Below are 20,124 nucleotides of genomic sequence, written 5' to 3'. Positions count from 1 at the left end.
TAGGTTTAGGACCAATGGGATGCTTAATGAACACAGTTTTTTGTCACAGAACAGTGTGGGTTATTTCCCATAAGAGGTTTCTGTATTTATATTTCTGTCTGTGCTCTTTTTCTGTTGGGAAAAGGCGATGACGCATCCTCCCATACACCAGCCAGGATTTGGCAACATTTGAATTAAAATGTGATGACAGTTTGGGGGTTGTTTGCTAATGATGTCTAGCCATAATACCCGAGGATGTGTTTTGTTTTTTTGGCTGTTGCTTATTTAGTCATGAATGCATAATGTTATGGAGAAAAGCTATGAACAGGTGGGACACAATCCCTGTGGATGTGGTCTTAGTTTCTTCTTAAGTTTCTACACACTTTCTAATCACAGTTAAGTATATTAAAGGGATGCTTTAGGTTTTATGAAGTGGGGTCGTATGAGGTACTTATTCACAGTCAGTGTTTTTCCCAGAGTGGGTGGCAGTCGGCACACTTGCAGTTTGGCAGAGGTAATGCCACAGAAGTGAAGCAATGTGCAAATATAGACAGGGGCAGCAGTAAAATGTATTTTAGCCAACAAAATACTCAATATCAGTTTAAGTATACGCTATATATAGAGTATTTTCACTGCTCTACCTTGCCGTCAGACAGCTCTTTCTGACAATAAACTGAAGCCATCATCTGTGCTCTCTTCAAAGCCAGACACCTTTGACAAAAATGGTAATTTTACTTTGCAGAATACAGGAGTTGCTAGTCTACCTTTGCCTCAGTTGGCTACCTTGTTTGTGTCATTGTATGACTTTTGTGTTTTAGAGGGTTAATTTTGATTCACTGAAGTCACATAAAAACACAAACAATCTAACAGATCAAGGCAGCAGTAGCCCACCAGCTCCCATGTGCTACGAGGTAAAATTACTGTTTTTGTCGAAGGAGTCTGGTGGCTTTGAAGAGAGCATAGATGACATGGTATTCTTAGTTGGCTGTAATGTGTTTTTACAGCTGCCCCCATCCATAGCAGTACATTGCTTACCTTCTGTGGTGGTACATATGCCTGCTTCTTGAAACTGGGGGCACCCCAACTAACATCTACTGTATGTAAAAGCCACGTTTCCACTGACCAGTACAGTATGGTTCAGTTCAGTTCGATACGCTTTTTTTCTGATCCCACTGTAAAAAGTTGTGGATGGTATCTATGGAACCGTTCCGTACCGCCCCCATTTTTGGTCCCCCCTCTGTTGGGGTACCTAGCACACAGATCTGGTACTAAAAGGTGGAGCTGTGAACGCTGCAGTCTGTTGACTGGTCAGTAGAGGACAGTCACCCTGCTCAGGGCTGAGTTGTGGCTGGTTTTGAAGCTCATGTACCCACTGTTCATACTGTGGAGAGTTTTATTAGACTGAAGCTATAAAATCAAAGGATGTTTTGCTGCCTCTCACAGCAGCTGGAGTCTGAGAAAAAATAACTTAATTCATTGGGCCGACTGCCGGTGACTTTTAAGGTGGAACGTTTACTTGTAATGTTACTCAATGTATGAGTTGACAATGTGAATCAATCAGCACACCTTATATTTCAGGGTGACAACTCTGACCATTACTTTAGTTTTTATATGACATACACTTTTCGTAATGAGTGGATCTTCGTGCGTTTATATATATTAATTTCAACTGGATGTATGGATTATGTGAACTGCATATATTCTACAGCAACAATAAACCCCTGAGCTTGCCTTAGAACGACTAAATACACAAACCTGCTATTTTTACATATTCCATCGCGAGAAACTTTCACCGCAGCCTTTGATATTTTGTTCAGACAAAGTTGGCGTGCAGCCTCATTCTGTAGACGATAAATGAGGTGCAGACTTCCATCTGTGTCACCAGTAATGAGGAAATACAGTGAGTGCTGGACAAAGCAGTGAATGACAACAACCCTGCCCACATTTAAGAGTACTGTTTGCAGTGGAAACACTATGGTCTAGGTACCATGTCTGAAGGGTTACCTTTGGTTCCAAAGGTGCCATACTGGAAGTGTTCACTGGAAATGGGGCTTAAGACACTCAATATGGATAAATACCTCACACAGCCCCACATCCAAAAACAACATGTGCAGTAAAAGCAAATCAGTGAAATAGTCTATACATGACAGAAACCCATACCAGCCAGTGCTCACATTGCCATTCCCACTAGAGTCATGTTTTCATAATAATATTGAAACTGAGCTCCCTGTCATAGTTATATGGGACTCATGTAAGCCAGGCTTGACTTTTAATTGCTAATTCCACATGCATTAAATTAAATCCACCCCGTCCTTCTTCCCGCCCCCGTAATGAAATCATATTAATTAGTCTGTTCTGTCTCTTTATTCCCTTCAGAATTCACTGCATCAGGACCCAAAGAGAGATCACCACCCAGTGAACATGTCAACATACCTGGCCCTCAGGGTCCCAGAGGAGGCCCAGCCTCTCCTCCCGCCCCCAGCAGCCACTTTCGATGGGCCATCAAATCAATGCGTGGCTCCAAACTTGGCCCCCCTGGAAATGTGGCCTATGTGGGCAAACGTCCCACGTGGGAGCCTATGGAGGCCAAAGCAGGGCCACTTGAGGTGATGACCCTGCCCACTTCCCTTCGACAGGACAACCCAGAAAACTATTCAGGCCAGGGAAAGGACCAGGATGGAGAGGATCCGAGCACTCCATCAGCTGCCAGAACTGCATCAGGAGAGGAGAAGGAGATCGAGGGGAGCAGTGAAGGGAGCAACTTTCCTGGTGGGTTTGGATTGACAGGCAACAACTTGGACAGCGGTGGTGTCAAACTGAGTTCTGAAAAAAAGTCCTCACTCAGCCAAGGCCAGACTGAGGTTGTGACTGTGGCAGAGCACACCACTCTGTCCCAGTGGCAGCCGGTGCAGCAGCCCACCACCCCACCTCAGGGCCCCCAGGAGTCTGACACAGCAGAGGAGGCCAGGGGGGAGGTCCTCTACATCCGCCGACCCACTGATACCATCTCCTCTGCTTCTTCATGGAGGGGAGAAAGTAGTTCAAATTCAGGTTTCACTCCTCTTTTTAGGAAGAACAGCAAAAACAATAGCAGAAAGGAGGTGGTGACTTCCACGCCTGAAGCCCTAATGGAGGTGCTGACAACCACTGAGGTGACCACAGTGGAGCTTCTGACTACTAGAGACACGCAGAGGACGGATCCTATCACCAGAGCAATCACCACAGAAAATTCCTCAGAGAGCGCCACCTTAGAGGAGTCGTCTATTTCCATTTCTTGGGTTCGGGAAGAGACGGAGAAAACAACCCCCAACCCACAGGACCGTCTCTCAGCTACTCTAGCACCCGGATCTCAAACGACTACTGGTGTCATTCAGTTGACCACCTTCGCGTCAGACTCCAACGTTGGCGCCACACAAATGGAATCCAGGTCGGCAGTGTCTGAGTCCTTCATTGTTGGGAGTCGGTGGACACCTTTCAAAGGCATGAGCCCAAAGTCGGAGGAACACAAAGCTCCGGTGTCGACAGGCAACAAAGACAAAGACACAAACAACCCTTTCGGCATCCTTGTACCCAACTGGGCCTTTGGGCTAATCCCATCAGGTATGTGAGCTCCAGATGAATGAACTTCACTGTCACTGTTATCTTCATGATTATGAGTGATTATTTAATCAGTAGCCATTCATTTAATTATGTACGCAGCTCCGTGAGAGACAGGAACATCACTCACTTCATCGCTGTCCTGAGGTGACATACAGTACAGTAACAGCAGTGCGTTAACGCTGCTGAATGCCCTCCAACCGAGTTCACAGCCTCTGCAAACCACCTCAGATATATACACCTCTCCTTCCTTACTGTGTCTGTCTCTTGTTGTTTCATTCTACATCTCCCCTCTCTCTCCTACTCTGACACGCATCATGCATTCTTAATCCAGGCTTGCCCTCTCTTCTCCCTTCCTTCCACGTTGGTTTAGAGAGACAGCACCAGACAGCGAGGCAGTGCACCGAGGTGAGACCAACTAGGTCTTAGCGAAGTAATTAGTGGGTCAGAGTGAGTGCAATTAGGTGAACTGGGGAGAAGCAGAGATCCTAGTCCCCAACAAATCAATGTAGACACAAACTACAAGATGGGACTTGTAATTGACTGCGGTCTCTTCTCCTTTCTCATTTTCAAGTTTGTCCATGTTCGCTCGGCTCGTTCTCTCGCGGCCGGCTCAACTTTTCCGTCTCGCACTCCATCCCGAACTTGTTGTTCACCATAATAGCGGTGTCCGTGCTGTTTGCCTCAGCGTGCTCTCATTGATTTCTTTTGATAGTTAATGGACCTGCTACTGTGACAGAAAACAACAGACTAAATAAACACAACAAACGCTATATTCCGAGGACCACTCGTCTCTTCCTCGGCTGAATTTGTAAACTAAACAGCCAAAATGTGTTTCCTTATGTTTAATGTCTTTGTCTGAAATGACTGAAATATTTATTGTGTGTTTCTGCCAAACTGCTAATGTCGCTCATTGATCCTCAGCTCAGTGCGTCTGGTATTTTCTGGGTTTTGAACATACATTTTCAAAATTCTGACGCGGATCATTAGTCACCCTGCTCAGCAAAGTGCAAGACTTTTTTTTTTATAAGTCATCACATGGTAGAGAGTCAGAAGCTGCATTTACATGAAGTCACTAGTCATGAGGATAACAGCCTATTCAGAATACATGCATCTTATGTCAACACTTAGTCATTCAGACAAATATTTGCTTCTGTCTGTAGAAGTGGCGTTTACATCATTTTGCAATATGTTTGACAGATGAGCATTTGTCATGTGCTGTGAAATTCACAAAGAATGGATTGTGGCTGCTGGTAGCAACATGAATTGTGCACCACTTTCAACCACAATCTGCCCTGTCTCGAGGGCCATTTCACAAAAGATATTGTGCTAATGATTTTACAGCGCAAATATGCCTATTAAGTTTTGCAGCTGAGTGCAGTTTGCCCTTTTATGCTTCTGATTGCAATTATCCATGTTGGCAAAGTTGCCTTTGCATCAAGAACACAGTAGGCAGAACAACAGAAGAGAGGAAAAGAAATCTGAAATGTTCACACCTTGAGCTACAGGTCCTGACTGATGTGCAGAGACATTCCTCAAAACTTGAGGCAGTCTGGAACGTCTGGGTGTGACATATGACGCCCCAAATAAATGCGCTTTAGTGACCACCAACTCTCTGAGGCGCTTAAAATTTCACTGTACCTGCATGTGGCTATTAGCACTGATCTTTGTGGATTGGACTGTTTTTGCAATGAGGCTCATTTGCATAGAAAGAGGCCAATTTTGCACCAAAGATATGCATATAATTTAGATACTGTGCAAATAGCACAGGAGCTCAGAGACGGTATTTGCTTGGCAGTGCAGTTAGGGGTGCATTTGAGAATTACAGAGTTTCTTTTTGTCTTATTTGTGCAGGTTTAGTGGCCACAAAAGCCACCAAATTCTTTTGTGAACTGATGGATTACTGAGCGCGCCTGCAGTGTAAGCGGGGCCCCGCTGGCCTTCACCTGCAAAATGTTAATCAAATTAAAACATTCTGATAAGGAAGAGACTCAAAATGACCATAAAGAGAGAAAAAAAACAACCACAAAGAGATACAAAGGAACAGCAGAGAGACACGAAATAATGACAAAAACAGGCAAAAATACAAAGAGACCCAAGTCTCACACAACCCTGGCACACAGTATAATTAAACACTGGCACAAAATGAACAAAAAAAGGCACCAAATTAACACAAAACACAAAAAACACATCACATCAATAGGACACAAAATAACCTCAAAGAGACCCAAACGACTGCAAAAAGACACAAAGTAACCACAAGGCCACAATATGGTTACAAACTGACACAAAACAAACAAAAAAGAAAAGATGCAAAATGACCTCAGAGAGAGAGAGACAAAATCACCTCAATAGGACACAAAATTACCTCAGAAAGACCCAACTGACTGCAAAAAAACACAAAACAACCGCAAGGAGATACAAAGCATCCACAAGGAGACACACTATATGATTACAAACTGGAACAAAATGACCAACAAGAGACACAAGATGACCTTAAAGAGAGAGAAAATCACCTCAATAAGGCACAAAATTTCCTTAAAGAGACCCAGACAACTGCAAAAGACACAAAACTATTGCAAGGAAACAGAAAGCAACAACATGGACACACAATATGGTTACAAACTGAAACAAAACGACCAAAAAAAGACACAAAATAACCTTAAAGCGACCCAAACGACTGCAAAAAGACACAAATCAACCACAAGGAAACACAAAGCAACCACAAGGACAAACAATATGGTTACAAACTGGAACATAACAACCAAAAAAAGACACAAAATTACCTCAATAAGGCACAAAATCACCACAAAGACAACCAAACGACTGCAAAAAGACACAAAACAACCACAAGGACACACAATATGATTACAAACTGGAACATAACAACCAAAAAAAAGACACAAAATTACCTCAATAAGGCACAAAATCACCACAAAGACACCCAAACGACTGCAAAAAGACATAAAACAACCACAAGGACACACAATATGATTACAGACTGGAACAAAACAACCAAAAAAAGACACAAAATTACCTCAAAGAGAGACAAAATCACCTCAGTAAGGCACAACATAACCTTAAAGAGACCCAAACGACTGCAAAAAGACACAAATCAACCACAAGGAGACACAGTATGATTACGAAGAGGAACAAGGCGACCAAAAAAAGACACAAAATCACCTTAAAGAGACCCAAACGTATGCAAAAAGACACAAAACAACCACAGGGAAGGTGGAAAGGTGGTGGGGCCCTTTGCATTTCTGCACCCAAGGGCTTATTGTCTCCTTATCCGCCGTGGACTCCTGTATGTTTTTGGAATAGCTGTACTCTGTTTCTTTTTTTACCAGCTTGCCAACTTGACTTGATTCACCACTCATTTTTTGGTCATTTACGAGCACTTTCTGCCAACAGTGAGCGTTCTCTGAGCAGTACATGTATGTCTTTCCCAGTGGAAACCATCTTTAGTCAAGTGATGTGTTCTAGTTGACAGGAGATGGTGAAGCGGGGGAATTCTTCCATTTAATAACAGCACGAGGAGGATGTTCTGATAAAACTGCGTTTTCAGTAGAAAGGGCAGCCGCAAACCAATAATGGCATGCACGCTCAACACAGATGCAGTGCTGTGCTGAATGCTTAATGTGGATCACGGCCATGACACCGAGCTTATCATTTAATGCAGCGGACATATAATTGAGATTTCAGTTGGAACAGAAAGATTTTGGTTTAGGTAATTGCAGCTCAGGGACACTGGCTCTCTTCGGATTGAATGGTAGTTTGTTTATTACAAGAGGAAATTAAAAAAAAAAAAAACAGGAGTACGAGAGTACATTTTTCATCTTTATCAGTATTTCTGATACGGTGACATTTGAATGGACTGCGTGGCCCTGCTCTTGTTGAGTGATTAGAGGCAGGAGACCCCTCCCACTGAGTGACCTTTCGTAGTTGTCAGTTATAGTACAGAGAAAATTACAGCAATGGTTGTCTGCACATTACAGCGGCGAGATAGAGACGGAGAGGAGGGAAAGGGCAGAGGGATGGACAGCTCTGGGAGAGGAGAGAGGAGAGAGGGGTGAGTGTGTCCTCTACGATGCTGTAGGTGGGAGTACATAAACCTCTTTAATCAATGATCAGAGACTACACTAACACAGTCCCGTGGGCCTCCAGAGAGCACGTTGTTTCTCCTCATCTTTTCTCTCCCTGCTTCCCTCCTTTCTTTCTTTACATTTCTGTACTTCCCTCCAATCCTCATTTATTGTTTGTTATCAGGCCAGTCTCAGCTCCTCTGTGTCCTATTTGGCCATATATCAGAGCGATAAGACACTGGTATATAACGCAACATCCAGCTTTCCAATTCCCCATCGCTCTGGCCTCCAGCTAAACCCACACAGATGGGTGGACACACACACACACACACACACACACACACACACATAAAAAGTAAATGTATGTGAAGAAGCACCAGCATGCCAAGCTTCTCAGGAGTAAACCTCGATAATCCACCCCACATGTCGCGCCATCACATAAACACACACACACACACACACACACACACACTGAACATGTCTTAATCCCTCTCTCCGAACACTGCGAGAAAGTAAACACGTCTCATTTTATTTCTTTTTTAATTACTCATATCTTCATTTCCATATTGTATAATCCTAAAGTCAGTATTTATTGAAGTTTGTAACACCTCATAAAAAAGTTACAAAAGTGGCTTTGGGTCCAGAGAATCCCCAGCAGGCGTGGAAATTTACCAAATGGCTCAGAGCGCCGGTGTCCAGCCGTGCGGGGTGACGAAGCGCGGCGGGGCGGATACAGTAACGTGGGCTGTCTATCCAGCCTTTAAATTACCAATGCCAGTCTGATACCCTGGCAAACACGGAACAGGATGCCTCTGAGTTATTGCCTTCTTGACTAAAGCCTTGTCCCGGGCTCAAGATGGATCAGACCTCTGGCAACATCAATAACGCAGCAGCCAGCCCTCAACCAAATTAGAGTGTTAAATTTGGAGGAGAAGAGCCAGTAGGTTGAATGTGTGTGTGTGTGTGCGTATTTGGAGATGGAGGGAGGAAGAAGGAGATAAATGGAGACAGGGGCAGGCTGGGGTGGCATATTATCAGTATGGGTCTGTGGATAGATGTTCAGTTTGTCTGCTGGCTGTTGGAGTCCTTGGATAGGCTGTCTGGAGCAGTGAGAGGGCACATTCTCGATGCTGCATATAGAAGTCTATTGATTTTCCTGCCTCTCCCTCCTTGTGTCTCCAATCTTCTTTTTCTCTATTCTTCTTTCCCTCTCCTCTGCGTCTCTCCCTTACTAGCCTTTTTTTGTTCCTCGCTCTCCCTCGCTCCCCGTCTCCCTGACTTTATGTCTTTTATTACTCCTCTGGTCATTGTTATGACTCTCGCTGGCATAATGTTTTGATAGCCTCTTGAACTCCAATGTGGTACACCACAAGGCTGTCAATTGCCGTCTAACCGTGTCTGTCCCCCGTACGATCCTCAGCAGGATCCTCGTCACTGGCTTTTAAAAAAAAAAGAAAAAGAAAAGGAGTCACCTCCCTTAAATCCATCCACTGCCTAATCTGCCATCCCACTATCCGCTTCTTGTCTCCAAGTTTCTCTTCTTCTTTCTTTTCATGGTGTAATTCCTCCATTTTTCCATATCAAACACTCCTGCTGAATCTAATCCTTTGCTATTGGCTGCTGCATATTAAATGAATGGGATTTGTTAAAGAACAGCCTTGAGGGACACTGGGCTCCGGCGTGGTGTGGGATGAAACGGCGTTACACACCACTCTGTGCTGACTGAGCACGGGCTTTTTTGTATCCAGTGAACCAGGGGAATAACGAAGCAACCAAAGTGTTGAAAATGAGCTTAAGTACACTGTGGTGAGAAACCACACTGAGCCTTTCTGTGTACATCACTGAGGGTTGATAATGACAATGCATTTTAAAATCCACTGAATTCGCTTCATGTCCGTACTGTCAAACTCTCTGAAAACACCTGTCTGTATCCCTGGATAAAATGGTGGTGCCTTTCTCAGCAGGGTGAAGGCTGTCCGCTCTTATTAAGTCAGGCCAGTCTTAAAAACAAAACCCTGTTTATTACAAAAGCATCCAAATCTCACCATTGGCTCTCATTGAAAGTAATCAATGCTGACTCATCATACTGGCGAAGACAAATGTCCTCGCTGGACTTGCATGCTTCATTTTTACCTACATACGTTCTTATGGTGCCAACATGGAGGACAATGTTGCTAAAGCTAGCTGTGTCTTGTTCCCTTATCATCCCTACACAAAGTCAGCACCTTCAGATTATTGGAAGCTCTGGCTCCAGGTAAACAGAACACTGTGGCTGGCGATGCTAATCTCATATTGTGGGTAATGGAGTCGTTATTACTAGCGTGTGTTGTTTAACCCTGAGGCAACAGGACTGGCATCATAAAGTGATTGGCAGACAGGAGCGGTGACTGTAGACCAGGCCACAAACTGAAACCGGTTGCTCTCTCAGAGTCTTTCGACGTTGTAGAACAGGGAGAAACTCTGTCCATGAGGTTTGGCCAGTACTATCGTGGACAGGCCTCCTGTCAAGCCTATAGTGCCTGTATCATCTAGAGCAGTGATACTCAACTTACAAGTGGGCCAAATCTGGCCTGCGATAGGGTGCCAGTTGGCCCGCCAACAGTTTTTTTATTCACAATGAAAATAAACTGGTGCACAATGGGATTTTTTGTGTGTGTCTGTGTGTGTGTACTTTGAATTTAAATAAGGTGGCAGAGTGCATTAAATAAACATCAAAATAGAGCTTGTTTATCCAAAAGAGAAAAAAAAAAGTGCCAGAGGAGGATCTCCTGCACCTGCCAACGGCGGCCAAGTCTAAGCCCCGAATGTCCTCATATCCTAGAAATGCCCCTCCGTACACCTGACCTGCGTGGATTTTTCTCTGGGCAAAGATGAATAAGGACAGCAAACGTTAAGAGGTGGAAAACAGGCACTTCCTTTATTATATACACTGGTAAATATTATTAATGTTTCCTTATCAACTAGCCCCTGGCCTCCTGTCATTTTGTGAATATGGCCTGGGGGCAAAGCAAGTTGAGTGCCTCTGACTTTAGACTTCAGCAGAAATAAGATGGTGTAACTTTCCGCCATGTCTCTCTAGAAGAGACTTTCTATCTGCAAGTTTGGTTTCTTTAAGGGTACACTATGCAGGATTTTCCTATAAACAAGGGGATAGACTCCCTCTCAGTCTTCACTTATGACCTACTAGTTGTGTGGCAGTGTATCTGTCTGCGGAGACTCTGTCCTCTGCCCGTATTTTCTTATGTTTTGCTTATTTTGCTGTGGTCTGGATGTTGTTGGGTGCAGAGCACAGGTGAGAACTTTATAAAATAGGTAGTGACCAGGGATCTTATTTATAAAACAATGCGTAGGATCCATACTAACAATGTACGTACAGACAAAGCCAGAAATGGTGCCCGCCAAAAAATCTTCAACAATTTCTACAAGCACCTTCCACCTTATCATGTGTGTTGCCAATTTCCTGTCTCTAAAATGTTTGTAAGCATGGGTCAAAGTTTCTCCCATCAAGTCTGCTTTTATAGATCACAACTTTTGCATGGGAAGTGGCGCACGCCTCTTTAAGGCCTTGTTTTGTGTGTTCATGAATGAGACCCCTGGTGCCAGGCCGTGAGCAGCACGCATCCAAGAAGATGCTTTGAAAATTGCGGACACAAATATAGCAAGGCGATATGGCAATCTAGGAAAACTTTCACTTTTACTTTCACTTTCACTGGCAATAGTGGTAAGAATAGTAACCAGTTATTTTCTGCCTTGTTTACCTTTAACTGGGGATGTCTTGGAGCTAAGTTAGTAAATTAGGCGAGGCTAGAAGCTAAGCTAACAGGGCAATAATAAAAGCAACACCTCTGATGCTGGAGCACGGTCTTACTCTGAAGTCATCGAAATCCGGTGCTTGGGCAGTGGCTTGCGCCGTCAGAAACCAACAAAAAAAAGGCATCCTTTAACGCACCCAGTAGCGTCAGGAGGAAACAAGGCGGGACAAGGACGATACTTAGGTCAGCGAACATCTGAGTGGGGATGGGTCCAACAAACACTGACTTTCACCCAAGAGCGGTGTTTGCGTCCTGTAAGATTGTAAAGCCAAACCCTTTTTTCCTAAAACTCACCACTTGTTTTTGTCGCCTAAACGTCAATTTGCAACCGACGTAGCGCGTGTATTTTGAAAGAGACTGTATGTAAATGGTAAATTTCTTGAAAGAGGACAACTTGACACGGTGTCCCAAAGGATCAACGACCATCACACCCAGAGTACCTTTCACGTCGTATGTGGACGTGGAAAGTCCATGACCAAAGCATCAATATGTGAGGTCGGAGTGAGAATGTGTTGGATGCTGAGATTGTATTGAAAATGAAAGGTAACAAATCTAATATGATGTAGACCAAGCCCAGAAAGGATAATAGTCAGTAAGAAGAGTGAGGAGATTTAAACAGAATATGGAGGAGGGAGAGAGCTTATAGACAGAAGTCTCTAGGAAGTCCATATGTGCGTTACAACATGTACATCATGTCCAATTTGCCACATTTAATTTGTTCTCACAGCCGTTTTCAGCATTCAGGAAGTGCTGTCTGCATGTGTGTGTAAGAAAAGCAGCTCATGAAACTGAGTCTCTCCATGGACCAAGTCAAATTTGCTGTGCCTGGAAAGGTCACTGAACATCACAGCAATATGAAAGGCAAATATTTGCCGTTTTGCAAAGTGCTGTTGGTTTTAAAACTGTTAAAATAAAACACACAGGGAATAAATTATTCAGTGCGGGAATTTCTGTGTAGCAGGCGAAAAGCTCAAGTAAAATATCAACGTTCACTGACATTTTGGGGAATAGAAAGTGCTGATTTATATATGTAAAAGTCAATGAAACAAACTGCAATGTTTGTAAAGCTAATGCACCATCAAAATTTTGGGTTTAATATTCTGCAGTGAGCCTAAAAAAAACACAGAAAAGCTGTCTTAAACAGGCATTTTTACGGCATCATAAAAATGCTTTATTATCTTTGCTGCCACAACAAAACCTGGTGATTATTCAGCCTCTAGGAGCCCCATCACAGGCAGCTGTATTTTATTTTCTAGATTGCATGACCCAGAGCTCCCATTATGGCAGATGAATGACTAAATCTCTTGACTGTTACTGGTGGCAGATCCGCAGCAGAACTGCAAAACAAGTTTTGTTGTTGTTTTTATGAATATTTTCGCACATCACAGCCCTCTAAAGATCAGTGGGGTGGCAGACCAAAGTGCTATGTTAACTTCAGTAACACTAACTATGGATGCGGAGCTCCAATTTTCCCTGTGCACAACATATGCTTTTTAATCATGTATTTGTTTTGTTAGTGCAGTGCCTTCTGCTCACATATGCACAAATCATTGTTCCGAGAGAATCTGTAGTTCTCTAACATTCAACTTTCCATAACTTCACAGTTTTGGATTGGAAGTTTACAATAATCGTCGCTATCCCCATACCAGCCAAACATGGGGGACATTTATTCCAATTGGCATTTAGGGAAGATACAGTCAAACCAACTGGCTCAATGAGGAGTAAAACTTCAAAGTAAAACATTCAGCCACACGCAGATGAAACCATCAACTGCTGCAACTGTTGGAGCATTCAGGCGTCGTCATCGCCTCTGATTTTATTGTAGTCATTTTCATTTAGCTGCCTCTGTAAACCAGATAAGAGAAGACCTCTGCTGAGCCATATGTCACCCCATTAAAAACACAGACAGGGATTTACCGAGAAGGGTTGTTTTTTTTTTCCCTACTTCCTCCACGATGAATCCCTATCTGAGTTTTTATTGTCAGGCACAGCCTTAGGGCCCCTGAGGGTGCGTAGAGTTTCATAAAGCTCCGAACAACATCACCTCTGTGCGCCACCGATTGGGAAATGATGGGAGGGATGGATGGAGACAGAGAGCTTGACAGGGTGCTGTCAGAGGGAATATAATCCTGTGTATGGACTCATTGTGTAGCTGTGCACTAACCTGGACGTGGTTATGTGGGTAACCGTTACAATGGAGCATTCAGGCGCTATCAGATTAGACGTCTCAAATCTGCTTCCTGTTAGCGAAAGAATATTTCACCTTTCTATCTGTATCTAGCAGGTCTGTCCTTGTAGAGGGCAAAGAATGGAGACAAACTACCAGCACGCAGCCATGTTGTTTTTCACATCAGTTTCCAACACACTGCTTTTATTACCTCTAAACGAGAGGGCTGTGGATATAGATTTATTATGATGTGAAACTGCTCAGCAGACACACTGGAAATAGGGGCTCTATTACACCTGTAGCAAACCCAACAAGATTTGAATAGCAGCGTCCCTGAGATGCTACTTTCCTGCTTTCATTCTCCATTTGCAGTCAGACTCACCCAGTCACACATGCAGGCGGACGCCGTCGAAAAATGGAGCTGCCTGTCATCAAGGTTAACAGTGAAATGTGTGATTTCAAATTGAGGTATTTTCTAGCTACAGAGGAGTGGCAGCGGAGAGGATGAGTGCACCCAGCTGGGGTTTTTTGAGCTGCCAGATTGCCTCACTGACTTCCCTCCCTCTCGCTGAAAGCAGAGCGGAGCAGTGGCAGGGGTGCTTGGCTCCTAGCGTCAGTCACAACGCATCATGCAGGAGCCAGCCCACAGCGGGTCGAGGGGCCTCCTCGTGTAGGGCATGTCAGATACACCCACAAATCTGTCCCAGCAGGGAGGATTCATAGACGGGGAAAAGGGGAGGGAGGTTTTCTTAAGCAGTGCGGGTGGTGGATATGAAGGTGTAAATTACAGAATCTGGTGGGCAATAAAGAGAAAGGGTGTTTGCAAATTGCAGAGGTGGCTTAGGGGAATTTTTGGGAAGCAAGCTTCTTTTCAGAGTTTGTGCTGGCAGGAGCACTGTGAGGTCAGGTCATGTAAAGTAGTTCTTCTTTGTCGAGTTTTAAACAGGTCTCCAGGCAAACTCTCCTGCCCAGAGCTTGCTTCTGCTAATAGCACTGCTCTGCTGTCAGAACAACTTCTTGATGGTAACCACAGTGGAATACGAACATGTAGGCGAGGGAGTATGAGATCCCCAATCTGTGTGTGTGTGCTTCTCTTTCTGACTTGGGGCTTCATGTAATTGCATATTTGCCACAAACACAACACACTCGGTCATGTGTGCAAGGTCAGTGAAGGTGTGTCCAGGCATACTTGTTATTTTTGTTTGTATTTGCACAGCACAATATGTGCAAAAGGTTTAGGAGAAGTAGAATGTAAACAGCGGGGTTCGGTGATTAATCTTTGTCCTCTCAGCCAGTCACATTACTGGGCTCACCTGTTTTAAGTCCTGCCAATCACAGTGGGGCATGATAAGAAAAAAATCTCCCCAAAAGGAGAAAAGAGAAGAGTGCAAATCAGCCTTTTTCCAAACAGGAAACAAATATTGTTTTTTGTGAGCAGCAAGACACAAATACATAGCACCATAAATGTGTTGCCAAGGGCAGATGATGCGCCTCTGTAAGTCAAAGTTATATTTGTGGAGATATTGAATGTCTGGTCAGATTTTTTTTCCTATAGCGATGCAAGGTTTTATTCTGAAACACAATGATCCACACTTACTATTCTGTGCAGGTACTGCTTGATTCCTGAATCACCCCTTTGAGATTTCACCAAGACAATCACACAGCCAGAGTCGTACAGTAATTGCAGTATATTCCCATTAAAAATTGCATTTTAAAAATCGGAGGAGATACTTTCTCCCGTGTGTGCTTTTCCCCGTCGTCATTATAATCACGGTAATGAATTTGATTTTGAGTGCCTTTTATGTAACCCAAGGACACTTTACATACAGAAAAAAGGGAGAAAAAAAACAAAAAACGTGTTAATGAAAAATCTTGGATAAAAAGGTTTAGAGTTAAAACAGAAATAAACCCTTACATTGCAGACTGAGGCAGCTCATGTGGTTGCTTTGCAGCAGCCTGTTGTTGGTTGTGTATGATTTTATCGAGGTAACCACAGTGGGTCATTGTGCAGTTTGACGTGGCACTTTTCAAGAAGAAACTGCAGATACACAGATGCAGTCCGTCCTGTTGCCTTCAGGTGGTTGTATGGAGATAGCAGATAACAGAAAGAATTACTCATAACACAGCCCGTTTTACCCACATTCTGCTGTAATCACTTCGTGGTTGTATTTTGGAGGCTGATCTGAATCTATAAAGTGGTCGGACAGTGTTGAATCAAAGTGTTTATGGCTGTTATTCAGGATCATTTTGTACAGGCTTATGGTGCTGCATGATCAACTAAGTAACACACAGACACAGAGTGTAAGACAGAATACCAACTAGGGGTGTGCCATATCATCTCATACACGATAATAACAGTATAATTTTTAATATCATATAAAAAATTGGTGTGATACTCGCAATATTTTGATTTGTTGACATATTGACGTCTTAGTGTTACCCACGGCAACAACAAGCATGGCTGAAAGCAAAATTATGACCCACTCAAAGGTGGTTCCAAAAAGAGGAGCAGCTTCAGTAGTGTGGAATAAACTGTGGCGTCCTGAATGTTTTATGAACAGCCCCGGACTTCTCAGACTCTTTAGCGAGTTACCGCTCAGAGGGAACTCATTCAGCGGCTCCTCTGGCAGCAGCACAGCGTCTCTCCCTCTTCTTTCTCACACGGGAGTTGGTGTTGTCACCTGATTTTGTCATAAACCTTTGGTAATGTAAACCCTCGATGACGCTCGCGGCTCTATGAAAAACGTACATGTGAATGTGTGATAGTTCTGGTATCATAACGGCCTATCACAGGTCACAGCGTGATGATCAGAGGAGAAATGGCAGAGCATAAAGGTCCAGGTGATAAAAAAACCCCAACTCAATCATTAAGGATTTTGCTAAAAGAAGGAAATCACCTGTTGATTTATATATATAGAGCCCGGGGACGTTTTTTTGTTTTTGGGAGCTGTTTAAAAGTGTAATTTGTGGTCATGTTTTTTTTTGTTTGTTTTTTGAAATATTAATATTATATACATAATCTGAATAATTAAAGAAATTAGAGATAATTTTTGCTTAGTTCTTACTGAATATTTGAAGGCAAACTCTTAGGTTAACATGTTAGCCTGAGTGTCAGACTGAAGCTCCCAGAACCTTCAGTCTGACATTGCCTCCATTGAAGGCGATTTACAAGGGGGAGGGAATTTGATTTTTCCCTAACCAATCAGTAGAGATCAATGACTCACCCAGAATCTGACGTCATTAGTATCCATGCATCGGGGGTGCCATGCATCGGGGGTGCATGGATACTAATGACGAGCATTGCCCGTTTAAAATGCCTCCGTCGTCGTGCACGCCCAGCTGCATCGCCGTTAAATCCATTTTAGCAGCTTCCTTAATTTGGTCCTCCATTAATGCGAGTAGTGGCGAAATACCTCGATAGCATCGTTAATGTGGTCTGTCGGATCTGTAGCGGTCGCCATTGTTGCTATCCTCACCAGTTACCTACCGGCGTACAGCTTGACATCAGCGTGGCGCTGATTGGCTAATCGCTAGACCCGCCCCCACCCCCGGCGTTCATTGGTCCGTCCATCGTTTGGACAAGATAAATCGCAAATTCATTGCAGTATGCCAGACCAGAGATACAAGCCTACTCAGTTGAGTGGGCGGGGTCTATGGTCTGGAACCAGGCTATTAACATGTTAAACTATATCACTTATTTTGTTGCAATTCTATTTTCTTTTTTTACTAATTTGTCATATCGTCAAGAATATCATTATTGCAAAAATACCCTGAAATATCACAATATTATTTTAGGGCCATATTGCCCACCCTAATAGCAACGCCTCCGCTGCACTTATTTATCTGTATGTAGCTCTTATCTGTCGCACCTCACCTCCAACGTTCAGACGGTACTTGCATGGCATGAAAATATCAGGCTAATAGACAAAGTGCATGTCAAGATCAAGAACCAACCCAATCACCAGAATAAATGTTGGAATTGTACATTTATGCAAATCACAGATGTGTAACATTTGTACTTTATTGTATGTGGATACATTGAAACTTTACGTTTCTTTATGGTTCAACAAAGCTGTGGTTAACCAAGCACCAAACTAATTAAGCTAACGGAAGTGCCAAACCCGCAGTTCATTGAATGGCCACTTGAGGCTGGCTCCAAAAGTGAGTCAATCCTCACAGACTCCCATGTTTAAATGCACAACTTGATAGCGAAAATGAATATGTTTAAAAACGGTTTTGTTTTCTACAGCTTACTCAAAATTCATGACAACTGTACAGGGGGTTAATTTTCTATATAACTCACCTGTTAACATTTTATTAGGGTTTAAAGTTAGGCATAATTCAGGGTGTGGCCACTTTGATAAGCAGGCTCCATCCTCTCGCTTTACTCTAGAGAAAACAAACTGAGGGTACACAAACCAGTGAGTGATGTCATGGTGGCTACGTCTATTATTCTATACAGTCTATGTCTTTAACATGTGGATAGGTTTAGGCTAATAACCACCTCTGTTAGGAAAAGATCATGTTTTAGCTGCCCATACTCATTTTTGGTGCCACAGTCACCTCTGAAAATGCCATGATGTCTTGCTAAAAAACAACAAGTTTGCTTGTTTGTTGGTCTCAAACAGTCGTCTGCAGCTTGGCAGCCGTCTTGCCTAGGTCACACACCATCCACCATTCCTCCACCCCCTGATGACAAAGTACATGGAATCAGAACTGCGTCACTTTAAAAACGTTGATAGGATATGCATAAAACATACAAAGGTAACATATCCGTGGTTTACAGAAACTACCCAACTGGCTTTGTGCTTCTTACAGCACTTTGTGCACCATTATGAAAATCTCAAGAGCACGTCTACATGACTAATTGCTCTTGAAATAGGAACTCAGCCTTCATCTGGGTATACGTCCCTCATTTAATTTGAAGGCATTGTAATCAAGTATACATGCATGTTCAGCACACAGTGGACGCGCTGGATGTGTAACAATACACGTTCTTTTCAGTAATCATGTAAGTCACAATATGAATAATGCATGATACATCACTGACAGTAATTGTCACTTTCAGCCTTGTGTGCGTATGGAATATTGTTGGATAATTTAAAAAAGGCGAAATGCGGTTGATTCAATATTCTCATTTCCCAAAGCCCTGAAAATGAGAGCAAAAACACATTGAAGAGAAGAGGGGGAAAAATATCCAAGGTGGATAGAATGTGTTTGTGATGATAAGCCAGGATGGATTATTTTCTTGCCACTCTGACAGCCCAGATAATGCAATTTATTTAGGACGAATGGAGACGCCACAAGTGCCGCTCTTGTAACAATAGACCCTCAATTTCTTCGTCAGTCTCACCGTGCAGGCCCGCTGAATCGGGCTGTATTGAATTGCTGGCATGTTACTCCTCCCCGGTCCTCTCCTCCCCTGATTCAGTGTGACGCTCGGTTCATGAGGTGCTCACTAAGAGCGCATCGACTGCTTTCTGCTGTCTCAGGCTTCTGGCACTGTAGCTAATTGCAAGTGTCATGCTTTTTCATAGTTTGTGTGTGTGTGTGCGTGTGTGTTTGTATGTGTGTGTATGTGTTTGCTTGTGCAGAGAGGAGGAAAACATTTAATGCAGTTGAAAAGAGGTGAAGCTGAAACCAGAAAGGACTGAATCGAAATAGAATCAGGAACTTTATATGTGAATTTTTATTGCACTTTCGCATATTTTGAATATGGAAGAATATTCTAACTTATAAATGTTATTAAACTTCAGAGGTGGGATCAAGTCATTGTTATGCAAGTCCAAAGTAAGTCTCAAGTCTTTGCACTCAAGTCAAAAGTCAAGACAGGCAAGTCCTGAGTTAAGTCCTAAGTGTACACTGACCATTTCCAAGTTCAGTGTCCTAAACTTTTAGTTTCAAGTCCTACACAAAACATAATGCCCACTCCACCAAATGTCATACCATTTTAACAACTCCACCATGAATGGTTTGTTGGAAGTTGTTGCGTCTCCATCTGTAATTTTCAACCTGCATGTTTTGCATACCGTTGGGTTCTTGTTAAAAACTGTGTGGTTTTTGTACCAAAATGAAATTATCTTTGGTATAATTTTTTCCAACTTGTCTTCAGTAACATATCCTTAGGGTGCTTTCACACCTGCCCTGTTTGGTTCCATTCGATTGAACTCAAGTACGTTTGCCCCCTCAGTGCAGTTCGTTTGGGCAGGTGTGAACACAGCAATCGCACTCGGGTGTGCACCAAAACAACCAAAGCAAGACCTTCTTGAAGTTGTGGTCTCAGTCTGGTTACAAACGAACTCTGGTGCGGTTTGTTTGTGGTGAGAACGTATTCGGACATTGTTTGGGTTAAACATGAGCATGTTACAGTCCTGGAGGATTATTAATGTGCACCTCCTCCTGTACTGCCTTAATATGCACATTCAGCACATCCAATGCATCAAAACATTGTTTTGTAGTTGGAGCCGCACCTCGTTTTCAAACT

General features: G+C 43.2%; 1 protein-coding gene across 1 annotated transcript in view; it reads left to right on the top strand.

The window, feature by feature from the left end:
- Nucleotides 1-20,124, top strand: part of ncanb (neurocan b) — a 220,265-nt gene that overhangs the window by 94,758 nt on the left and 105,383 nt on the right. Inside the window, exon 9 of the mRNA XM_050055537.1 lies at nt 2,356-3,579. Coding sequence (XP_049911494.1) covers nt 2,356-3,579 — 1,224 coding nt within the window. The remainder of the gene's footprint in view (nt 1-2,355; nt 3,580-20,124) is intronic.

The sequence above is a fragment of the Epinephelus moara genome, chromosome 10 (genome assembly GCF_006386435.1).
Source record: "Epinephelus moara isolate mb chromosome 10, YSFRI_EMoa_1.0, whole genome shotgun sequence".
Taxonomy (NCBI): domain Eukaryota; kingdom Metazoa; phylum Chordata; class Actinopteri; order Perciformes; family Serranidae; genus Epinephelus; species Epinephelus moara.
This window is presented reverse-complemented; position numbering and strand designations above follow the sequence as displayed.